Source organism: Ailuropoda melanoleuca, chromosome 9, assembly GCF_002007445.2.
Source record: "Ailuropoda melanoleuca isolate Jingjing chromosome 9, ASM200744v2, whole genome shotgun sequence".
NCBI classification, from domain to species: domain Eukaryota; kingdom Metazoa; phylum Chordata; class Mammalia; order Carnivora; family Ursidae; genus Ailuropoda; species Ailuropoda melanoleuca.
In genome coordinates this window covers 55,552,534-55,572,810 of record NC_048226.1, presented here as the reverse complement: position 1 = coordinate 55,572,810, position 20,277 = coordinate 55,552,534, and the positions used below count along the sequence as shown (strand labels likewise).

Genomic DNA, 20,277 nt, shown 5'->3' with positions numbered 1-20,277 from the left:
TGAATATCTCTCAACTACAAAGTGATAATTCTTACTCAGTAGGATTTGTGTGTGTGTGATGGTAGCGAAATTGCTTTAAAATTCGTGAAGAGGTGTACAAAAGAAAAGTTTCTATTCCAGTAGAGCTGAATTTGATGTGTAAAATAAATATTGGGCTATATTCAATATCAATATTAATAAAACTGTCTCCACTTATGAATCCCACTATTGCTCTAAAATGAAGGACTTTATTCTCATCCTGTGTGTCTATGAAATGTACTTTATGGATAATATACATTACAGAGAATTAGCAATTTTGTTATCTGATTTTAAATTAACATCATGGGGGCGCCTGGGTGGTTCAGTTGTTAAGTGTCTGCCTTCGGCTCAGGGCGTGATACTGGAGTTCTGGGATCGAGCCCCACGTAGGGCTCTTCCTCTGGGAACCCGCTTCTTCCTCTCCCACTCCCCCTGCTTGTGTTCCCTCTCTTGCTTGCTGTCTCTCTCTCTGTCAAATAAATAAATAAAATCTTTAAAAAAAATTAATTAAATCATGATACTAGTTACAATCATCCTGTAAATGTACAAATTATTCTCCTTACTAAAATACTATTTGTAATATTGCTTAAGTTCCAGCAAGGGTAACACTGGAAATACCGAGTGCACAAATCCACTTTTAATCTAGGAAACCCAATGACTCATATATGATAATATTCGGCCACATCATCTGCTAAGATGAGAGAAACATGGCTTGGTTTTATAAAACCTATGATTTTGATATTTCTCTCTTACAATATAGAAAATAAAACAATTGGAACTGATCTGACCTTTGTGGGCTTTCTTTACAACAGCTTTTTTTTTTTTTTAAACTTATCTATACTTCCTGATAGGCAGAGATGATGAAATAGTGGCCTATTAAAGGCAGAGAAGTTCCTATGAAACCCACAAGTGGCGGTTTCAGCTGTTTACTGCATGCTGGCCTGCAGTCAGTTATTCCAGGTATTATCTTTGTTTGCAGAAAAGAAAACTAAGTAGAAGATCATGACGAGCTCCAACTGGGGATATGATGACAAAAGCGGTAAGAGTTCTTCTGCTCATGTAGATCCAAATAATAGCTCACTGCCTTTTCAATAAAAGGGGTATTGAGCATTTAAAAAAAATAAATAAAATAAACAAAATAGGGGCGCCTGGGTGGCACAGTGGTTAAGCGTCTGCCTTCGGCTCAGGGCGTGATCCCGGCATTACGGGATCGAGCCCCACATCAGGCTCCTCCGCTAGTAGCCTGCTTCTTCCTCTCCCACTCCCCCTGCTTGTGTTCCCTCTCTCGCTGGCTGTGTCTATCTCTGTCGAATAAATAAAATCTTTTAAATAAATAAATAAATAAATAAATAAACAGAATAAAATAACTGTACAGTCATAGGTTAATCGTTTGAATTGCAAATTACATCTTTGCATGTACTCTTAACACTTGTCCTTCAGGATACAGTTGTCTACGAAATGTATTCTCTGTCTCTTCCTCTCTCAATCTCTCTCTCTACTAATAAATATATATAGATATATATAGTGTATAATATATAGAGTACTAATATATATCTGTAGTATATAACATATATGTATATATGTACATATATATTAGTATATAAAATATATATGGTATATATATTAGAAATCTAATACTAATAGTAAAACATTTATAGTTGTGTTGACAAATATATTTTATTTTATAGGATAGTATAGAAAAGGTGCATTCTCAAATGTTGAATTTTCATTAAGTTAAACAGAATACCATTTAAGAGACCTGGATAAGTCATAGTCTAATAAGGAAAGAACTGGTTATATTCCTAAAACTGGGAGTCAAACATTTGATGAAGTTTTGATTGTATACACGTGTTTGCCTTGGTAGGTCCTGAACAATGGAGCAAAATGTATCCCATCGCAAATGGAAAAAACCAGTCTCCCATTGATATTAAAACCAGTGAAACAAAACATGACACCTCTCTTAAACCTATCAGTATCTCCTACGATCCAGCCACAGCCAAAGAAATTATCAACGTGGGGCATTCTTTCCACGTAAACTACGAGGACACTGATAACCGATCAGGTGAGCAATAAGATCCTTCTGGTTATATTTTCTTTGACTCTACTAGGAAAATTTAAACAATAGGACTTTAAGAAACACAAATGCGATCCTCTGTCTTTTGTGCACATGTGTAGTGCACGTGTATAAATTTCCTGCAATCTGGTGAAGAATCTTGGACTTCTTGAAAACTCCCAAGTGATAAAGATGATTTTTGGAACCCCCAGCTCCGTCTTTTTTTAGCCCTTCTCATCCATGACACTATCCTATCTCTTCCGGTCTCTAATATCTTTACACTCACTTCACACTCTCTGAAAAAACGATATTTTTTCCAAGAAGGTCTAATGAGCCATCATAGAGAATATAGAAACGGAAAAGGAAAATATTTTCTAATTGGAATGAGGATAGAGGAACACAGTGGGAAAGAGAAATGGAGTGAAGAATATACTTTTTGCACCCAGAAAAATGACTCTAGGGGCGCCTGGGTGGCTCAGTCATTAAGCGTCTGCCTTCGGCTCAGGTCATGATCCCAGGGTCCTGGGATGGAGCCCCACGTCAGGCTCCACGGGAAGCCTGCTTCTCCTTCTCCCACTCCTTATGCTTGTGTTCCCTCTCTTGCTGTTTCTTTCTATATATCAAATAAATAAATAAAATCTTTTTAAAAAAAAAAGAAAGAAAGAAAGAAAAAAAATGACTCTATCATTGTAAAGTGCTTGGGTACCAGTAAGAAAATGACTCTTACATAAATCTTGCAAAATTTATTCTGTGCATAAGTATACTTATGTATCTACCCCTCCCCTACTAGACTGTAGTGACTGAATTCTTCATACCCCAGAACTTAGCACATTTCCTGCTACATGGTAAGATTTTCATAAATGTTTCTTGAATAATTTATTAAATGTCAATTTCATAAGACAGCTCTACTGACAAAAGGTAAAACCTTTTTTAGCACTTTCCTAAAAGGTTCTGAGCCTAAAGTTTAGGCACCTTGGGGCTATGTCCATTGTTGATATTAGATTAGATCTGGTATTATGTGTGTTTAATTAATCATGTGATTACATAAACTTTTGGAAATGACATAGTCATTCAATGTTAAAATTTTTAAAGTGACTCCATTGTCCCACTGGTACTTTCTCTTGGTCCCTGGACAGGCATTCTCAACAAAGGTGTCAAAATACCCATTGTGTCTTGACTTGTTACAAAGTATTTGATGTGTAATTTGTTACTCAAAATAAATTACTAAAGCTCTTAATTCATACTGTCTATATAGTCTTTGTTGAAAGAATGAATGAATGAATAAACCTGCACATTAAAGCAGAATCAAGGAAAACCCTGTAAAACTGTAATTCATTCACCTTCTGATATACTTCCTTGGCAGCAGAAAAAGGTAAAATTAGGGACAGTTGGGTGGCACAGTCAGTTAAGCATTCGACTTTTGATTTCGGCCCAAATCTTGATCTCAGGGTTGTGAGTTCAAGCCCCATGTTGGGCTCCACACTGGACATGGAGTCTACTTTAAAAAAAAAAAAAAAGGAAAGGAAAAGATAAAATTACAGCTCGTGTACTGAGAACTGTATATAACTCAATGCAATGGTCAGAGACACACCATACATGTGAATACCATCATCATGGACGCGGGGAGGAAAATCCAACAAGAAAAAAACTGGCACTGGTGTTTGTTTTCAGTTCTACTTAATCCAGTTTAGTGTTGGCTTATGTTAAATGCAACGATAAGCAGGAGCTTATGATCATAAAACTAATAATAGTTTCTTTTTTCTTCTAGTGCTGAAAGGTGGTCCTCTTTCTGAAAGCTATAGGCTCTATCAGTTCCATTTTCACTGGGGTAGCACAAATGACTATGGTTCTGAACACACAGTGGATGGAGTCAAATATTCTGGTGAGGTAACGTAACTTAGTAAGTGAGAAGAGATAATTACGCTGAGACTTACTTTCAGAAGCACCTGCTTTATTACATAAGTCACCATTATAATGGCTCCAAAGGAACGAGCATTCTCTGCCCTATAAGGAGCTCACAGGGCCCATTAAAATCAAACACACACATACCAGGTTTGGTAATTGGAGGAAATTTTTCATGTGAAAAATGTAACTTGGAGTTGAGCTCCTAAGCCCAAGAATCATCTTTGTCTTCAAAATGGCTCAAACAACCGTTACCTTAACCTCAGGCTAGCCTCGAGAGGCGGTGCTCCTCTCCTTTAAAGCTCTGTGTCTAAACTAACCACACCATTTGCTTCTTATTCAAGTGTTCAAGTTTGGACACACTGGTGGCATGGGAGTGGCCAGGCTGGAACACTTCAGTAAGACTCTACCAAGAGTGCATGTTTAATCACAGGAATGGACACAGAGAGTAGCGTATGCCTAAATGAGGGTCTGAGGGTTCCTGCTGTAGGCCACCAACCTCCAGCCTCTTGAATTGCCCACACATGGAAGTCTGTGATCCCTCTCAAGACATTTTGTCTGTATATACACAGAAAAATCAAGAATATTTACATCTGTCAACAAAGCATCTGAGGGATTGAAGGAGAAGACATTTTGCTCTTTATATGTATGAATATAAAATATATATGTACCCATATATACAGGCTGACCTTTTATTTTACTTTTACAAAATGAATTTGTAATACATGTAGTTTTGTGCCTTTTTTCCTACTTGCCAATTTATCATAATCATTTTCCAAGTCAACAGAGTAATTCTATCTTGTTCTTTTAATTCTCATTCTTTAAATTTTATTTCAATGTATGAATATATCAGAATTTATTTAACTGGCCCTCACAGATGGACAATTACAATGCCCTTTGCTTTTTATTCCATTGGTTTTTTTACTTTTACCAAAATGTGCTTCAACAAATACCTCTGTCCATATACCTTATGCTCTAGTGAAAGCACATAAGTGGGGCAGATGTTTTTATAAGAGGGATTGCTAGGCTACAGGGTATGTGCATTTTTTATTTTAATAGAAGATTTGGGAATTTTACATAAATATAATTGGCATTATGTTGCATTGTAAAGCCTGACTAATAACTTTTAATACTACAGAAATCCATTAAATGTTTCTTTCCTTTCTCCCTCAAAAAACTGAAAGTAGACTAAAATCAAAGGGCCTGGGAGCCTAAATTAATACCATCTTTTTAGAGGCATATCTGGTTGCATCTAAGACATCTAAGTCAGTGATCACCTCATCTAAATTAAGAAAAATAAAAATAATCCAGGCTAGAGATGAGAGGCACTCAGCCACAAAATTCAACATGCAACTGAGGACAGGAGGGAAGATGGGCAGGAGAGCTGGAGTTGTGGGGAAGGAAGGAGGAGGAGAGAGGAGGAAAAGCAAGAGAGAGAGAGAGCAAGCGAGAGAGATTAAGGAAATGGTATGTAGAGAATTAGTTAAAGTGATACAATTGACCAGATGATCATTTTACATTGGGGGGGTCAGAAAAGGATTCTTTCAGTAGTGGCATTTGTGTTCAGCCCTAATTCAAGACAAAAGGCTGCCATTGACAGATTATGGGGAAGGACATTACAAAGAAAATCAACACCTAATGCAAAGACTTGAAGTTGTGAGCCAAGTAAGGAAGTATAATCTATAAGATGTGCTGAGAGATGGCTATTGATAAGTGGGGAAAGTAAGAAATTAATGATAACTGTTGTACTTTTTGATTGAGCAATTAGGCTCAATCAAACAGTGGTACCTCCTCCAAATGAAACGGGTTTGGCAAGGAGGAAATCAAGAGTTGTACTTGGCCATATTAAGTTTGAGATACCTGTTAGACATCCATGTGGGGATATCAAGAAGTTATGAAGATGTCATACATACACATTGGATATTCAGATCTAGAGTTCCACAGAGAAGTTAGGCTAGAGATAAGGATTTGACAGGTGTCTAGATGTGCTTGAGAAAATGTGTTCTTGGCCAAGACTCCTAGACTTGGAAGGAACCCCTTCCCATAAAGTTACTAAAAAGGACCTCACCTGACCGAAGTTATTTCAGTTTTGTTGAAAACTAGTTAGTTGGAATTCCTGATCTTTTCATACCAAAGCAGCTTTTAAAAAGGAGTAATATTGAAAAGTTAAGATATTTTGGGAAAAGAAATTTTACTCTCTGGTTCCATGGAAATTGAAAATTGCTTGCTCTACTCAATGTATATAACCCTTCTTAAGAGCAAGAACATAGCCCTTCCCATCCACTGGATAAAGGTTCACATAAATGTTATCTAAGCCAAGATATGTCTTTGTATATTAATAGTTAATTTATAACTTTTTGTCTTTACAATGGCATCAATAACGAATTGACCGCATTATCATTTTTAGTTTCACCTAGTTCACTGGAATTCTGCAAAGTACTCCAGCTTTGCTGAAGCTATCTCACAGGCCGATGGTTTGGCAATTATCGGTGTTTTGATGAAGGTGAGTTACAGAGTTATAGAGCTCGGCTGACACTGTTTCTTACCAAACATCAAAATAGTATAAAATAAAGCAGAAAGATATTTGAGTCTTTCTTTTTGAAAATGTTCCATTTTACTAATGGCTACTGTACTTTGCTACTGTTTTCTCTTGGCTTTTCCCTTTTTAAGAGAGAGTTAAGTTTCAGGTAGAGATAGAATGGGAAAGTGTTGGAGTGGGAGGGAGTTTCTATTTTCCTGATTTTCCAAATTCCCTTTCCTCTAAACTTCCTACTTCCTAGGTTCAGGAATTTATCAATTTAATATATCATCAGGGAAAAATATTAAGAGGATTGTTGTTCCATAAAGAAGGTTCAGTTAATGTTTAAAATGGCAGATGTTGTTTAAATCCTCTATAGGAATGTCCCTAAAAGTTCTGTAGGGAAGTTATTATTAAACTGGGTCTTTTGGGTTCTACCCACCAAATTCAGATATGCAGTTTCCCCGTCCCTCCCCCACCTCTAACAAGCAACTCTTGAACACCAGCAGAGTGTCCAGGAATTCAACTCAATTCTGACACTGTCTACACAGAGGTAGCATTAGGTTCCACAGGCTAAAGTTTCAGACTTGCAAGATCACTACAGTTTCCCCACCCTACTTCAGATGTCAGTCTCAAACCCAGGTTGTTAGCTGGCTTCTGCCCTACTGACTATAAATCAGAGGTTCCTCTGACTTCTTCCTTGGGTTTGAAGAGGTTTGATTAATTTACTAGCACAGCCCACAGAACTCAGAGAAGTGTTTTACTTATTGATTACTAGTTAACTATACAAGAATACAACTCAGGACTAGCCAAATGGAAAAGATGCATAGGGCAAGGTATAGGGAAAGGCAAAGAGCTTCCTTGCCCTGTCCAGGCACACTGGCTTCCCTGTATCTCCCCGAATTCATGAATCTGGAAACTCTCTATACCCAGTTCTTTTGGGGTTTTATGGGGACTTCATTATTCACACGATTGATTAAATTATTGGTCATTGGCAATTGATTCAAGCTCATGCCCCTACCCCCTCCCATTCCCAGAGGTCTGAGGGTAGAACTGAAAATTCCAACCCTCTAATCACATGGTTGGTTCTCCTGGCAACCAGCCCTCATTCTTGGAGTCAGTCCAAAAGTCCCCTAATTAACATAACAAAAGACATCTTTATCATGGTCATCACTTCGGAAATTCCAAGGGTTCTAGGAGCTCTGTGTCATAAACATGTTTCTCATTATAAATATCACACTTAGGTGGCTAACTTTTGGAATTATAGTAATTCTAGTTAACCTTTATTGAACACTTACAACACACCATACACTATACCAATTATAACAAATAAAGCAGGCCAAAAGTAAAAGGTTGTGTTTGTGTCACAGTTTTACTAAGTTCCTGGATTTTGACTTGTATATCCTTAAATATCTTGCCATATTAAATTAAAACTGAGCTTTTTGTTTGCCACTTTCTCTGTGCTGTGAAAAATGACATGCACAGAGCCATTTTAAAATGGAGCCATGGTAGCCATTTCAGGAGAACTGCCTTGCACACCCTGCTTTCTGAACCTTTGAACTGGGCCAAATCACCAACACTCCGAGAAGTCAGCAAGAACAAGAAAATCCTATTTGAGAGATCCGAAAAAAGTGAACTTTTGCATAGTGACCACTTCATCTGACCTATCTGTGAAGTAAGAATACCATCCTGCTTGTAGCACCAATGAACTCTACTCAAAACCACTTACATGATCTTCCTTTTCCTCTATAAAAACCCTGAGTCTATGTCCTGTAATGGGAATGCTGTTTGGGTCTCTACCCCAATCTGTGTACCCTGAATTGCAATTCTTTGATCTCAAATAAATGCTTTGCCTGTAGAGCTGGTTTCTCATTTTTAGGCTGACAGTGGTTACACGCAATGAACAATTTATAGAGGACAAGGGCCCACCACAAGGACATACGCCCAGCAAAATTCCCTCTCCTAAAGCAGACAGAAAATATCTCACCCTTCTTCAGTTACTGTTTTTGATTGAAAAAAGAAAAAAAGAGCTAAACATAGTTTGACTTTATAACAATTTCTAACTCACATTTTTATTTTTTTTAATCTCCAGGTTGATCAGGCCAACCCAAGACTGCAGAAGGTACTTGATGCCCTAAACGCAGTTAAAACCAAGGTCAGTAGACTAAATACACTGGTTTAAAATCAGAGAAACAAGAGTCCACAGAACTGCTGAAATCATTTAAATACGTATTTGAAGTGGGGAGTAGGAAGGCTAGAGCAAAAGCTACCAATTTGAAAATCAAGGTACAACTAGATATTGCTCACTTCTGAGAAGGTCTCTGACTCAGGTATTTGTTTTGTTTTGTTCTTTTCTTTTTCCCAGTTGTGTGTGTGTGTGTGTGTGTGTGTGTCTATTTCAGCAGCATGAAGCCTAGAGAATAGGTTCCATAGCCATTTAAATTTTCTTTAAAAAGTATATCCAACTAAAACGTGATTTTTTTTCCCATTTCACAAAGAAAATTATCTGTTTCTTTAGCAGTACAAAAATGCAGGAGTTAAGGGTATTCTTTTGAGACACCATTAATATGCCACTCATAAACAATCAAAATAGAAAATAAGAATAAATAGAATAAGGCTAAAACATAACCAATATGCATGTCAGTAATAGTTTTCCCACTGAAACAGTATCCGGCCTCATTCCTAAAGAAACAATAAATGTTTTATTCTGGAAGTGAAATATCTTTTAGAGAGGATAGATTATTTAAAAACTTTTTAACCTTTGTTTATGTTCAAGCAAAAGAGGAAGGAAGGAGATTATTTGGTCAAAATGTCAGTGTAGCAAATTTTCAGTCTTCTATTTTACTGTTTATATCTATAAACACAGCAGTGTATACTATATAGGAAAAAAATTAATTAAATTCTCAGCTAAAATATCAAGACAATATATATGCCAAGATAATAAACCATAGATATAATATATGTATATGATGTAAGTATTTTAAAACATGGTATATTGATATATTATTTTCTTTTTTCTTCCAGAACAAACGAGCCCCATTCACAAATTTTGACCCCTCTACTCTCCTTCCTTCATCCCTGGATTACTGGACCTACTCTGGCTCTCTAACTCATCCTCCCCTTCATGAGAGTGTAACCTGGATCATCTGTAAGGAAAAAATTGGTATCAGCCCAGAACAGGTAGAGTGTCAAAAATGGAAGAGTGGAAATTGGGAGTACAAAGCCGTAATATCACTTCAATTCATAGTATTAATGGGGGCATTATGGTTTCAAATAGATTTTTGAGGAGTTTGTTTTCCATTCCTACTGGAAAAGATTCATTTCTGACATAGGTCTATTGAATAATCAAAAAGAAATGCGCATTATCATACTGCTTTTTACTTTATATAGAAAAAAAAAAAACTATGAGATTCTGAACCTCCTGCTATCTTTTCCACCTTCTTAAGGATAAATCCAACCATGTTAAGTGTCTTCCTAAAAGTTTCAGAAACAAAGAAAAGTTTGCTACTGGAAGTTCTACTAAGACTTTGGGGAAGTATGGCTTGAAACTGACATACCCCAAGAGCTGACGAAGGTTTTTTATTCTTTTTTGAAGCTTTAGTTATTAACTATCCAACAAAATAGGTCTTTAATTATTGTTTATAATTATGATAATAATAACTACCATTGATTGAGCAACTCCCTTTGTTAGGTGCCTTACAAAGGTTTTGTCAGCCAATTCTCGTAACAAACCTATAGGACAGGCAATGTCCGGAGCCTCCTGGTAACAGATGCTTACTGAGCGTATGCCACATGCTGTGTACCATTCTGAGAACTTTATATGTACTAACCCATTTAATCTTCACCACGACCCAATGTAAATAGCTGACAGTGTTTAATATTTTTCCTGTCAGCTATTTAAGTAGTCTGTTTCACACTACACTATCCATATAAAATTTTATCTATATTAAATCTATGATTTGTAGTGAAATGTTGAGGGCACGCCAATTTTTTTTTCAGGTGCAATCATTATTTTCACTTTCGGTGGAGTCAGTAGTTTTATAGACCAGTTGACATGTTTGTGGAACTCTTAAAAATTCGTCTACATTAAATGACAGGTTTTTTTAATAAGGCGACATTTTAAGTAAAAGGTAGGGGTATATTTGGGGTGGGAAAGTGATTATTCTGAGAGCTGATAAATTATCACACATTGTGGCTTCACAAAATAAGCCTTCAGCCATAGCTTAAGTAACTCTAAATAGGCTAGATTTTTAGCAGAATAGGACGTAAATGCTGAGAACAAACTGATGGTTGCCAGATGGGAAGGGGTGGGGGGATGGGCATAATAGAGGAAGGGGAGTGGGAGGTAGAGCTGTGAAATGAATAAGTCATGGGGATAAAAGGCACAGCACAGTGAATATAGTCAATGTTACTGTAATTTTACTGTATGGAAACTGAGGCAAGAGACAGAACATCATTCACCTAAGGTAGCCCAGTTGACAATTCTGAGAGAGTTGGCGTTCTAATCCAGCCCATCACTAATAATCTAAACCAAATACCTAGTTCGAATAAATGTGAAGGAATTTTTGACTTCCTCCCTTCCCATTGGTGAGACCACTGCAATCAGCAACTTAGTTTTCTAAATATCAGTGCATTAATGATACTAGAAATAAAGTGTTTTGTGTAACTCTAATAGCCTTTGATAACTATTTCATCCTGCCTCCCAGCTGGCACAGTTCCGAAGCCTTCTATCGACTGTTGAAGGTGACAAGGCTGTCCCCATGCAGCGCAACAACCGACCACCCCAGCCTCTGAATGACAGAATAGTGAGAGCTTCATTCTGATGGGACCAGGAAGGAACGTCTTCTTTCTCAAGGAACACTGCCCTGCTTCTGACATAATCCAGTAAAACAATTCCTAAGAAACACATTTATTTCGATACTAGCAAGGCAACATAGCTGCAAATTCAATCTCTAGAATGAAGTTTTATTTTTATTCTTAATGCTTAACTCAAATAATCTATTAGCTTGTTAAACTTGTGCTTAAATTCAAGTTTATTTTGTGGAATTCTTTATAATTTGCAATTAAAGTATACTGAAAAATTTCTTAGTGATTTGTATCTGTTTCTTTTTGTTCGGTTTAGTTGAACCAGTAAAATAACTTTACCCCTTTCTTGTCTATTATGTACTCTGTTTTTTTTTAAATATTAAATTGTTTCTGGCCCATGTACTTTCAAAAATCTTAAGTGCCTTATTTGCAATATTATTTTGCCTCAAATGTAATAACCTAAGAGCAGCTTGAGATGAAATATTGAGAAATTCATTTTCTTATTCTTGAAGCAAATATACAGCTAAGATGACAACTGTTTTTAATATTACTATACTGGCCCAACACTGCTATCACTTGTGTTCTCTGTGATAAAAATGGTATCTTTTTTATGGGAAGATGTTGCTTCTGGTTGTTGCTTCCACTTTTCCTCCTCCCATTAGCAAATCCAATAGTTGTTCCTCCCCGTTATTATAACTAGTTAGCTTGAATAGAGAAACCATAATTCAAAACTTGAAGAAAATTCACCAGTGAATGGTTTATAAAAATGATGGAGTCATTTGGACTTAGAATCATACAAAACATCATATAATCTTTTAGTCAGATGTGTGCTTAACCTGCAGTCCCTTCTTTCTGAAGCCATATCTACAACCAGAATCTAAATCTTGTGTCTAGTGTGTAGTCTTGTGATTTACTTTAGCTTCCTTCTCTGTGACTAAATGTAAGGAATTGTATTAGAGACCAAAGCCAGTATCCATTCCAATGTCTTAGTGTTGTTTAATGTTACAGAATCGGTCAAAGCTTCTAAGTAAACATAAGCATAGTTTAAAAAGAAACATAAGCAGCTTCTTCATTCCTCAGAAGGAGCTTTCGGATAAAGGTTGTGTTAAAACCATACTAAAAGACTTCTTTTGAATTTTTGATCTGGGGCCCAGAATTTAAAGAATCCTATTTATTAAAATGTAATAGATACAAATTATACTTTTGCTCTGCTCCCATAAGCATTATATAAATAGAAAACAATTTCTTTGCAAAAGTAATCTGTGTATATTACTATGTATTTGCCAGACATTGAGAAAGCCTGAAACTTTCAAACCTGTCCTATGATCCTCTCATTTCACATGAGTCACACTGAAAGGATTTTAATTCTAAAGTTATCAAAAGTCATCATGAAAGCCAAAAAAAGAGGGGTATGAGTTTAATTCGAGACATATATCTGCATAAGGTATAAAAAATTTTTGCACAAAGATAGCTACAAAATGTATCTGCTCGGAACACACAGTATTTGAAAATATTTTCTGGAAAGAAATTGGGCGATTTAAAAAAAAAAACAAATTTCACAACAGAGACTCGAAAAATACTTAATGACCTGTGTATTTTTTAAGAAGGTTAAAATGGATTCTTGAATTTAAATATAAATCTCTAAGTCTTGCTATGGAGAAGGCAAAGAAGTGACAGAAGATATATGATGACCATCAAACTTTATCCTTAAGCTGAATGCCAGCTGGGGAGCATGTTTCCCCTTACTGCTTCTGCCAGAATTTCATTTATTTGGCAGAACTCACGAGGTGCATTATGGGGGCTTTCCACGTTTCTCTGAAGTAGCCGATAAAAGCGGCTGCTGAGAGAAGATATGAGGACAAGGCATTGGATGAGTTGAGAAAGCAACTCATATGTTTCTTTGACTCACCCTCCTGCTGTGTGCCCTCTTCCCTTGCCAACTTAGGTAAATGATTTGAACATCCTGCGAGGATTTTCTGATTTTTCCATGATGTTTGGCAGCTGACCTTCTTCCAATCATCCAGAATGACAATGGCAGCTAAAAGGCCCAGCAGCAGGCCCACCACTCTTACCCTTGCTTTCAGAAATATCGTGCTAAACATTTACGGCACCCTTTTGCTGATTTGTGAGTCCAAGATATGTTCTAAGTTGTTCATTTCTGTATGTTTGAGAAAATAACTCTAAGAACATTAAATTCATCAAAGGCAGAATTAGGGAAAATGAAAGGAAAGGAAACAAACATCTTCTTTAAATTTAATTTTTTTACATGAGTCAAAAGAGGAAATTTCTATTTCTTATAACTCTGGTTACTCTATATCCAGTGGTTCTTCACCATTTTGTGGTGATTTCTATGAATATGTAAGTAAAGCAATGAAACTTCTCTCTACCTCTCCTGAAAATGTAGATAATTAGATATAATCAAAATTCAGTGTGGAGTTTTAGAGTACTTAGAAACTCAACCCTTTGCTCTTTCCCCTTCACAAAGTCAATCCTTGACCACATATGGGATTCTGGCTCTAAATGACCAAAAAATGTAGAACTACGATGGGACTCCAGGGCTCTCGATCTTGCTTCCTAATTTAACATTGATTTTTGTTTTTCTATGTCATTCTTTATAGCAGGTTTCTAGACGGAATGATTTATGTTTCTAGTGTAGTTCATGGATTATCTTTTTGTTGTTTTTCTCCTTTACAAATATTATTTTGAGTTGGTGTAGGGTCCCACTGCAGAAGAGTTATAAAACCAAAAAGAAAGAGAATTCAAACTTTAGTGAATTGCTTCATTTTTCAGTTGGTAAACTAACAAAAGCTTACAAATGAGAGTAAAAAAGGCATAGAAAAGAAATTCAATTGAAGAAGATCTCATTAGCTTAATAATGACCCCAAATCACTCTCAAAGTCATCAAAATTCCCAAGACCATGAACGCATATGGAAATACTTATTTTATGAGCATAATCTTGATGATTATCCACAAATAACAAATGCTTAATTATACACTGTTCTCTGGGAAACACTGTACTAGGATTTCTTCATTACTCTTACTAGATTTGGCTATTTTCAAACTCACTAGGTAGACAGAGACAGACAGACACACATAGACATAAATAAATAAATTCATTTATTGCAGGACTGGTCTACTTTGACAAAATAGAAACACAGATATGGATATTTAGCCTATTACAAGAATATGGTTCGTTATATGTTCCTAGAATTATACGGACACATTTATAAAGCTAAGGAGAAAAAGCATAAAATAAAAAAGACTTTAATAGATATATACCATGCTTAAAACAAGTTAGGAGAAATGACCTCGAGCATTCTTGCTTACAAATCTTGATTTCAATAGAGAAGCTACTCATGGGAGTAACTTGGAGTCTTAAAGACGTGTATACTCTCACATAGATCAGGCTGGTCGTTGCCAGATGAGAGAGGGTCAGGGGGATGGGCAAAATAGGTAAAGGGGATTAAGAGGTACAAACTTCCAGTTATAAAATAAATAAGTCATGAGGAGCATAGAGATGATACAGCATAGAGATGATAGTCAATAATATCGTAGTAGCTTTATCTATGACAGATAGTAACTAGAGCTATCAAGGTGATCATTTTGTAATGTACAAAAATACCAGATCACTGTGCTGTGCACCTGAAACTAATATAACATTGCAAGTCAATTATAATTATATAATTATAATGAAAAAGTAAAGCACAAAAAAGAATAAAGCCCTAAACCAGGGGGAAAAGATATGTGCATAATCTCATCTTGTATCTTTGCAAGTATCTTTAGTATCTTTATACTAAGAGTGAACTGATGGACAAAGAGGTCATGTTTGAAGGTGTTAGAATGCTCACAGCACAAGTACACACTTACTAGAGGTTTCTCACAATGGCATCTGAGATGCTAATCCCTTTGCTATGAGAAGTAGAAATAGCAATTATGTCAGAGAGGAATAGTGTTTAAGTGGCCTTATTTTTCCCCCTCAAAGACTAGAGAATATACTTTCCTCAAATCATCAATAAGTATTTTAATACCCTTTAGAGGCAGATACATTAAGCTGTTTGGATGTGTTATTTTCCATCATGTTAACAGATGACCTAAACTGTCAACAAAACCAAACATGCATAACAGAATCACACTATGCAGAAATAATGTTTAGCTACTTAGGGGAAAAAAAGACCCTTATCTCATTCATACACCAGAATAAATCCAAGGTGGTTGAATTTTTCAGTGAAATCAATATACTAGAAAAATAGGTTAATATTTAAATATCTGATTGAAGAACCTTCAAAACACCAAAGGTACAAACCAAGAAATAACAGAATAATTGATTGAACTATGAAAAACTTAACTATCTAGGTCAACCAACAACAGTAAAAAAAAAAAAAATAATGAAAATAAAAATGACAAGGTAGGTGGGAGCCTGGGTGGCTCAGTTGGTTAGGTGTCTGCCTTCAGCTCAGGTCATGATCTCAGGGTCTTGGGATCGAGCCCTCATCAGCTCCCTGCTCAGTGAGGAGTCTGCTTCTCCCTCTCCCTCTGCCCTTTCCTGCCGCTCATGCTCTGTCTCTCTCTCTCAAATAAATAAATAAATAAATAAATAAATAATTTTTTTAAATGACAAATGAGAAAATTTTTTCAGTGTATATGACATCCACAGGAACAATGGCCTTGCTGTAGAAAAAGCTTTCACATGTTATTAACATAAAAATTGAATTCTCAAGAGAAAATAGAAGGTATGAATGAGCAATCGGTAAAGCAGAAAGACAAGTGATCAATAAATATATGGAAACTGCTCAGTCTTGGTAATCAAAGAAGCACAGAACAAACAATACTCTCTGATTCTTTTTTTTTAAGATTGTATTTATTTATTTGACAGAGAGAGAGAGCACAAAGAGGGGGAGCAGTAGGCAGAGGGAGAGGGAGAAGCAGGCTCCCCACTGAGCAGGGAGCCAGACTTAAGGCTCAATCCTGGGACCCTGGGATCATGACCTGAGCTGAAGGCAAACGCTTAACAAACTGAGCCACCCAGGTGTCCAATACTCTCTGATTCTTTACATATAAAATTAGTAAATATTTTTAAAATAATACATACTGTTGTCAATGATGCAAGGAAATAAAAACTGTCATACATTGCTGGGAAGAGCATAGAGTATACAGGCTGCTCGTGAATAATGCTAAGTTGTGTTCCAGAATGAATCTTACTATCAAAAATCACTTGGGGCATCTGTGTGGCTCAGTCTTTTAAGCATTTGACTCTTGATCTCAGCTCAGGTCTCGATCTCAGGGTTGTGAGTTCAAGCACAACATTGACTCCACGCTAGGTGTGGAGCCTACTTAAAAAAATAAAAATTATGTAATGAAATACTAGGTTCAATGAAGGGAAGGAGAGTTAAGTGGTAGAATTCCCACAGCTGATTACAAGCCTTCCCTAGCACACAGTTCCCCACAGAACACTCTGAGAGCATGTCCCACACTTCTCTTTTTTATCTTGTTTCATCATCCTTGAATACCTCATTGATCTCTTCCTATAGACTATAAACACTGCAAAAAGAACAAGTGAGAGAAAAAAAGCAGGAAGGCAATGACTCTTCTTATCACTCGTTTTTGTATCTCTTTGAAGAACTCAAAAAGTTAGAGCATATAATGAGTGTTTAATGTATCTGATTTGAACACAGATGTAGTTATTCTGGCTATAAAAAGGAATAACACATTATCTATGAAAATTAAGCACAATCAGTCTAACAGCAGTTTCTGATTTCTATGCAGGAAAAAAAATCACAAATGATAAATTATTGACACTTGAAAAATGATACTGTAATTCTATTCTTATTTATTATTTCAAATGTATACTGAGTATTTTACCATGTGGATAGCGTTACACTAATGGTGTAATAGAGACAAAGAAAAAGAAGACACTTGATCCTATTCATAAGCATCTTATGAACTCTGGTTTCATATTTCTTTATTTCTTCAATCATTTACTATGTGTTTACCACTTGGACAGCACTATGCTAATGCTACGGGGAATACAGAAATAGATAAAAATAGACCCAATCACAGAGGAGCTTATGATCTACTGGCAGAGACATCCATGCTAATAACTGCAAACCAAAATAGAATTAAATATATACTGTTATACATGCAGTCAAATGCTATAGGAAGGCAGAGGGAAAAATGATTTAATCTTAACTTCCTCTTGCTATTTACCCAGCAAGGTTTTTCTACCTGTATATGAGCTACAGATTTGCCTCTTCCAGGGCACAGCCAATCTACTTCAACAAGTTGGAACCCAATAGAAGGGTTTGAGATCTATTGTCAACCTTGTCTCCCAGTATGAAGAATATGCTAGAAGAATAGATCTAATTCAGTGAATAGCCATCTTGGCTTTCAGAGTAAAATATGTAACAGGAAAGGCAGCAGACAAAAAGTAGTAGACCTACGCTAAACACAAGAAAACGGCACGTCCTAAAGAAATCCGGGACCAGTTGGAAAATCCAGAATGTGGTCACAAAATCAAAGTGAGGTTGTGGAGCCAGGCTTTGAGTCCTGGGTAAAATAAAAAATGGCTAAATGCAACTTGCTCTCTGTCCATATCTTAGGAAAATTAGGCTATGGATGCCTGGACTCAGACACAGAGTCTAGGCAGAAGCAGCAGTCACTAGAAATGAAGCACATAGCAGCAGCAGCACTGGCTAGGTGTGGAGGCCCAGGCGAAGGCTGGACTTCTCCCTGGATTTAAAGTGAGGATAAGTTTTAGACAAGCAGGATTGAATTTGCATCAAGTGGGCCAGTCAACCCAGCTCTGATGAAAACACAGATATAACAAGCATGAATAAAAAGGGACCTTTAAAGAGAGAGATAAAAACAGTACGATCCCCATTGTCTGAGACTGTTTAATTTCCAAATTTTCAAGCTACATTTGTTATAAATCTGTCCCCAACCAGTTTTGAAAGGTTACCCAAAGTCAAATAAAGCACAACCAAACAATAACAAAAAAAGTCATTTTAGGTTAAACTTGATTTAGAAATAAATGAGTCAGCACTTTAAAGAACAAAGGGAACATTCTGTAAAGTTAGTCTATTCAGAAAACTCAAGGATTCCAAATGTTTCCCACTGTGCAAAGTAGACACAGAATCTCACCAAAGGTAACTGAAGGGCAGTGTGGTATATACAGAGCACTTGTTAATGAGCAGAATACATTACAACCCAACCATCTATGACCTGCTAGGCCTATGAGATGAACTTCTTTGACTCAAGGAGAGGGGAGCCAAGAAGCTGCTCCTATTGGAAATGAACACAGTTGTGTAATAGTATCAGAGCAGTTTCACTGAGAACTCCTTGGTATGTCTATCTTTGGTATCAATCTTTCTTTGGTAAGAATGTACCCACTTCGCAATTCAAAGTATTAAAACAATATATTCAAATCAATTCACAGTTAAACAAAGGCATGTGATAGTGTAGTTAAAATGCTGGAGGCACTGGAAACAGGAACACAATTCACTTCAGCAAACATTTATTAAACAGCTACAATGTTCTAGGCCCTCCTGTCCATCCAGCTTCTCGCCACATTCCCGATCTCTCTCAACTTCTCTCATTTCCATATCCACTACCCCAACTTTGTTAAGGTCAGCACTGTTTCTCCCTGGGATAATTGCTACTCCAATTGCTGAGTTCTTGCCCTTCTCCAAGTATGTTCCACATCAGGACTCAATCTAAACCAATTCCTCCCATGTAAAAAACCCTTTAATGTTCCTCCTTGTTTCAGGATGAACACCAAATGGCTCTTAAGACCTGTGTAATGTGTCCCCACTCATCTCTCCTGCTTCACCCTCCACCTCTCCCCTCAAGCGTGCTCTAGCCACGCAAACATGTCTGCATTTCACTGAGCAAGCTACACTACTAAGTGCCTCAGTGCCTTTGCACATGCTTTCAGCAACATATCCCATAGTGCTCTGACTCTTTCAAGACTCAACCAAATATCTGCCTCATATAAAAATTCCTTGGTCCTACAGCTAGTAGTTACACAGTATCACCCTAAGACCAAAGCAAGAAGGGCCCTGCATTTTGGAGGGCCTCATACATCCGAAACACACAAATAAATTTATGGAAGAAAATATGGATACCTCTTCCTCTCAGGATCTAGGGTTCAGCACTGGCAGAGCAAGACTCATAACCCTAAACATCTATTGTGCGACTAACATGATTCAGGCTCCAAAGAAATACATCTCTGTATCTTTAGCCGTATGTCCTTGAAACAAAAGGCAACTGCAGCTGGACCACATAAAGGCTTGCGGGTCATGCCATTGCCAATATTGGAGACAGACCCTGCTGCAGAGTGTGGGGAGAATTTGAGCAGTGATAGGGTTTAGGCAAGAGAAGGCCAACAATAATCATGCTTTTCAAATAGCACATGTGCAATAGATTCTTGCAGAGCAAACTGCTATTCCCAGTGGAGCCAAATACCCATTTTCTTGTCTATGTTCTCAAATTTATGGTTCCAGAACTACTCACAAATTAGCAAGGATTCGCAACAGCCACACACGGCCACTGAGGAACATCCTGCAACCTTCAATAATTCACATTACTCTTAAACTTGTATATAAATAGATGTAACATGTGTGACTCATCAATCCAATCAGCAACTACATGGACACTGGTTACTAGAATTGGGAATCATTTTATTTGTATAAAAACATTTAACACACTTTAGGATGGACCTAAAGGGTATTATGCTAAGTGAAATAAATCACTTAGCCATATCACTTCGACAAATGCCATACGATTTCACTTTAAATGGAATCTAAAAAACAAAACAAGTGAATAAACAAAAAACAGAATCAGACCTGTAAATACAGAGAACAAACTAATGTTTGCCAAAGGGGAAGGAGTTAGAGGGATGGGCAAAATGGGTGAAGGGGAGTGGGAGATGCAGGCTTCCAGTTATAGAATGAGTAGGTCATGGAAATAAAAAGTACAGCACAG

At 36.8% G+C, this 20,277-nt stretch overlaps 1 protein-coding gene across 1 annotated transcript; it reads left to right on the top strand.

The window, feature by feature from the left end:
* Window positions 1–902: 902 nt before the first annotated feature.
* On the top strand, window positions 903–11,588 carry CA1 (carbonic anhydrase 1). The gene is made up of 7 exons (XM_034668261.1): window positions 903–1,057; window positions 1,883–2,080; window positions 3,840–3,958; window positions 6,381–6,476; window positions 8,584–8,646; window positions 9,516–9,671; window positions 11,198–11,588. The coding sequence occupies exons 1-7, from the start codon at window positions 1,021–1,023 to the stop codon at window positions 11,312–11,314; spliced, it is 786 nt and encodes a 261-aa protein (XP_034524152.1). The 5' UTR covers window positions 903–1,020; the 3' UTR covers window positions 11,315–11,588.
* The last annotated feature ends 8,689 nt before the right edge of the window (window positions 11,589–20,277 follow it).

Bases quoted from the DNA above. Each gene is read 5' to 3' on its own strand.
- CA1 (XM_034668261.1), top strand. From the start codon at position 1,021: ATGACGAGCTCCAACTGGGGATATGATGACAAAAGCG. The intron at 2,081-3,839 runs GTGAGCAATAAG...TTTTTCTTCTAG, and splicing joins GGACACTGATAACCGATCAG to TGCTGAAAGGTGGTCCTCTT. The intron at 9,672-11,197 runs GTAGAGTGTCAA...CCTGCCTCCCAG, and splicing joins TTGGTATCAGCCCAGAACAG to CTGGCACAGTTCCGAAGCCT.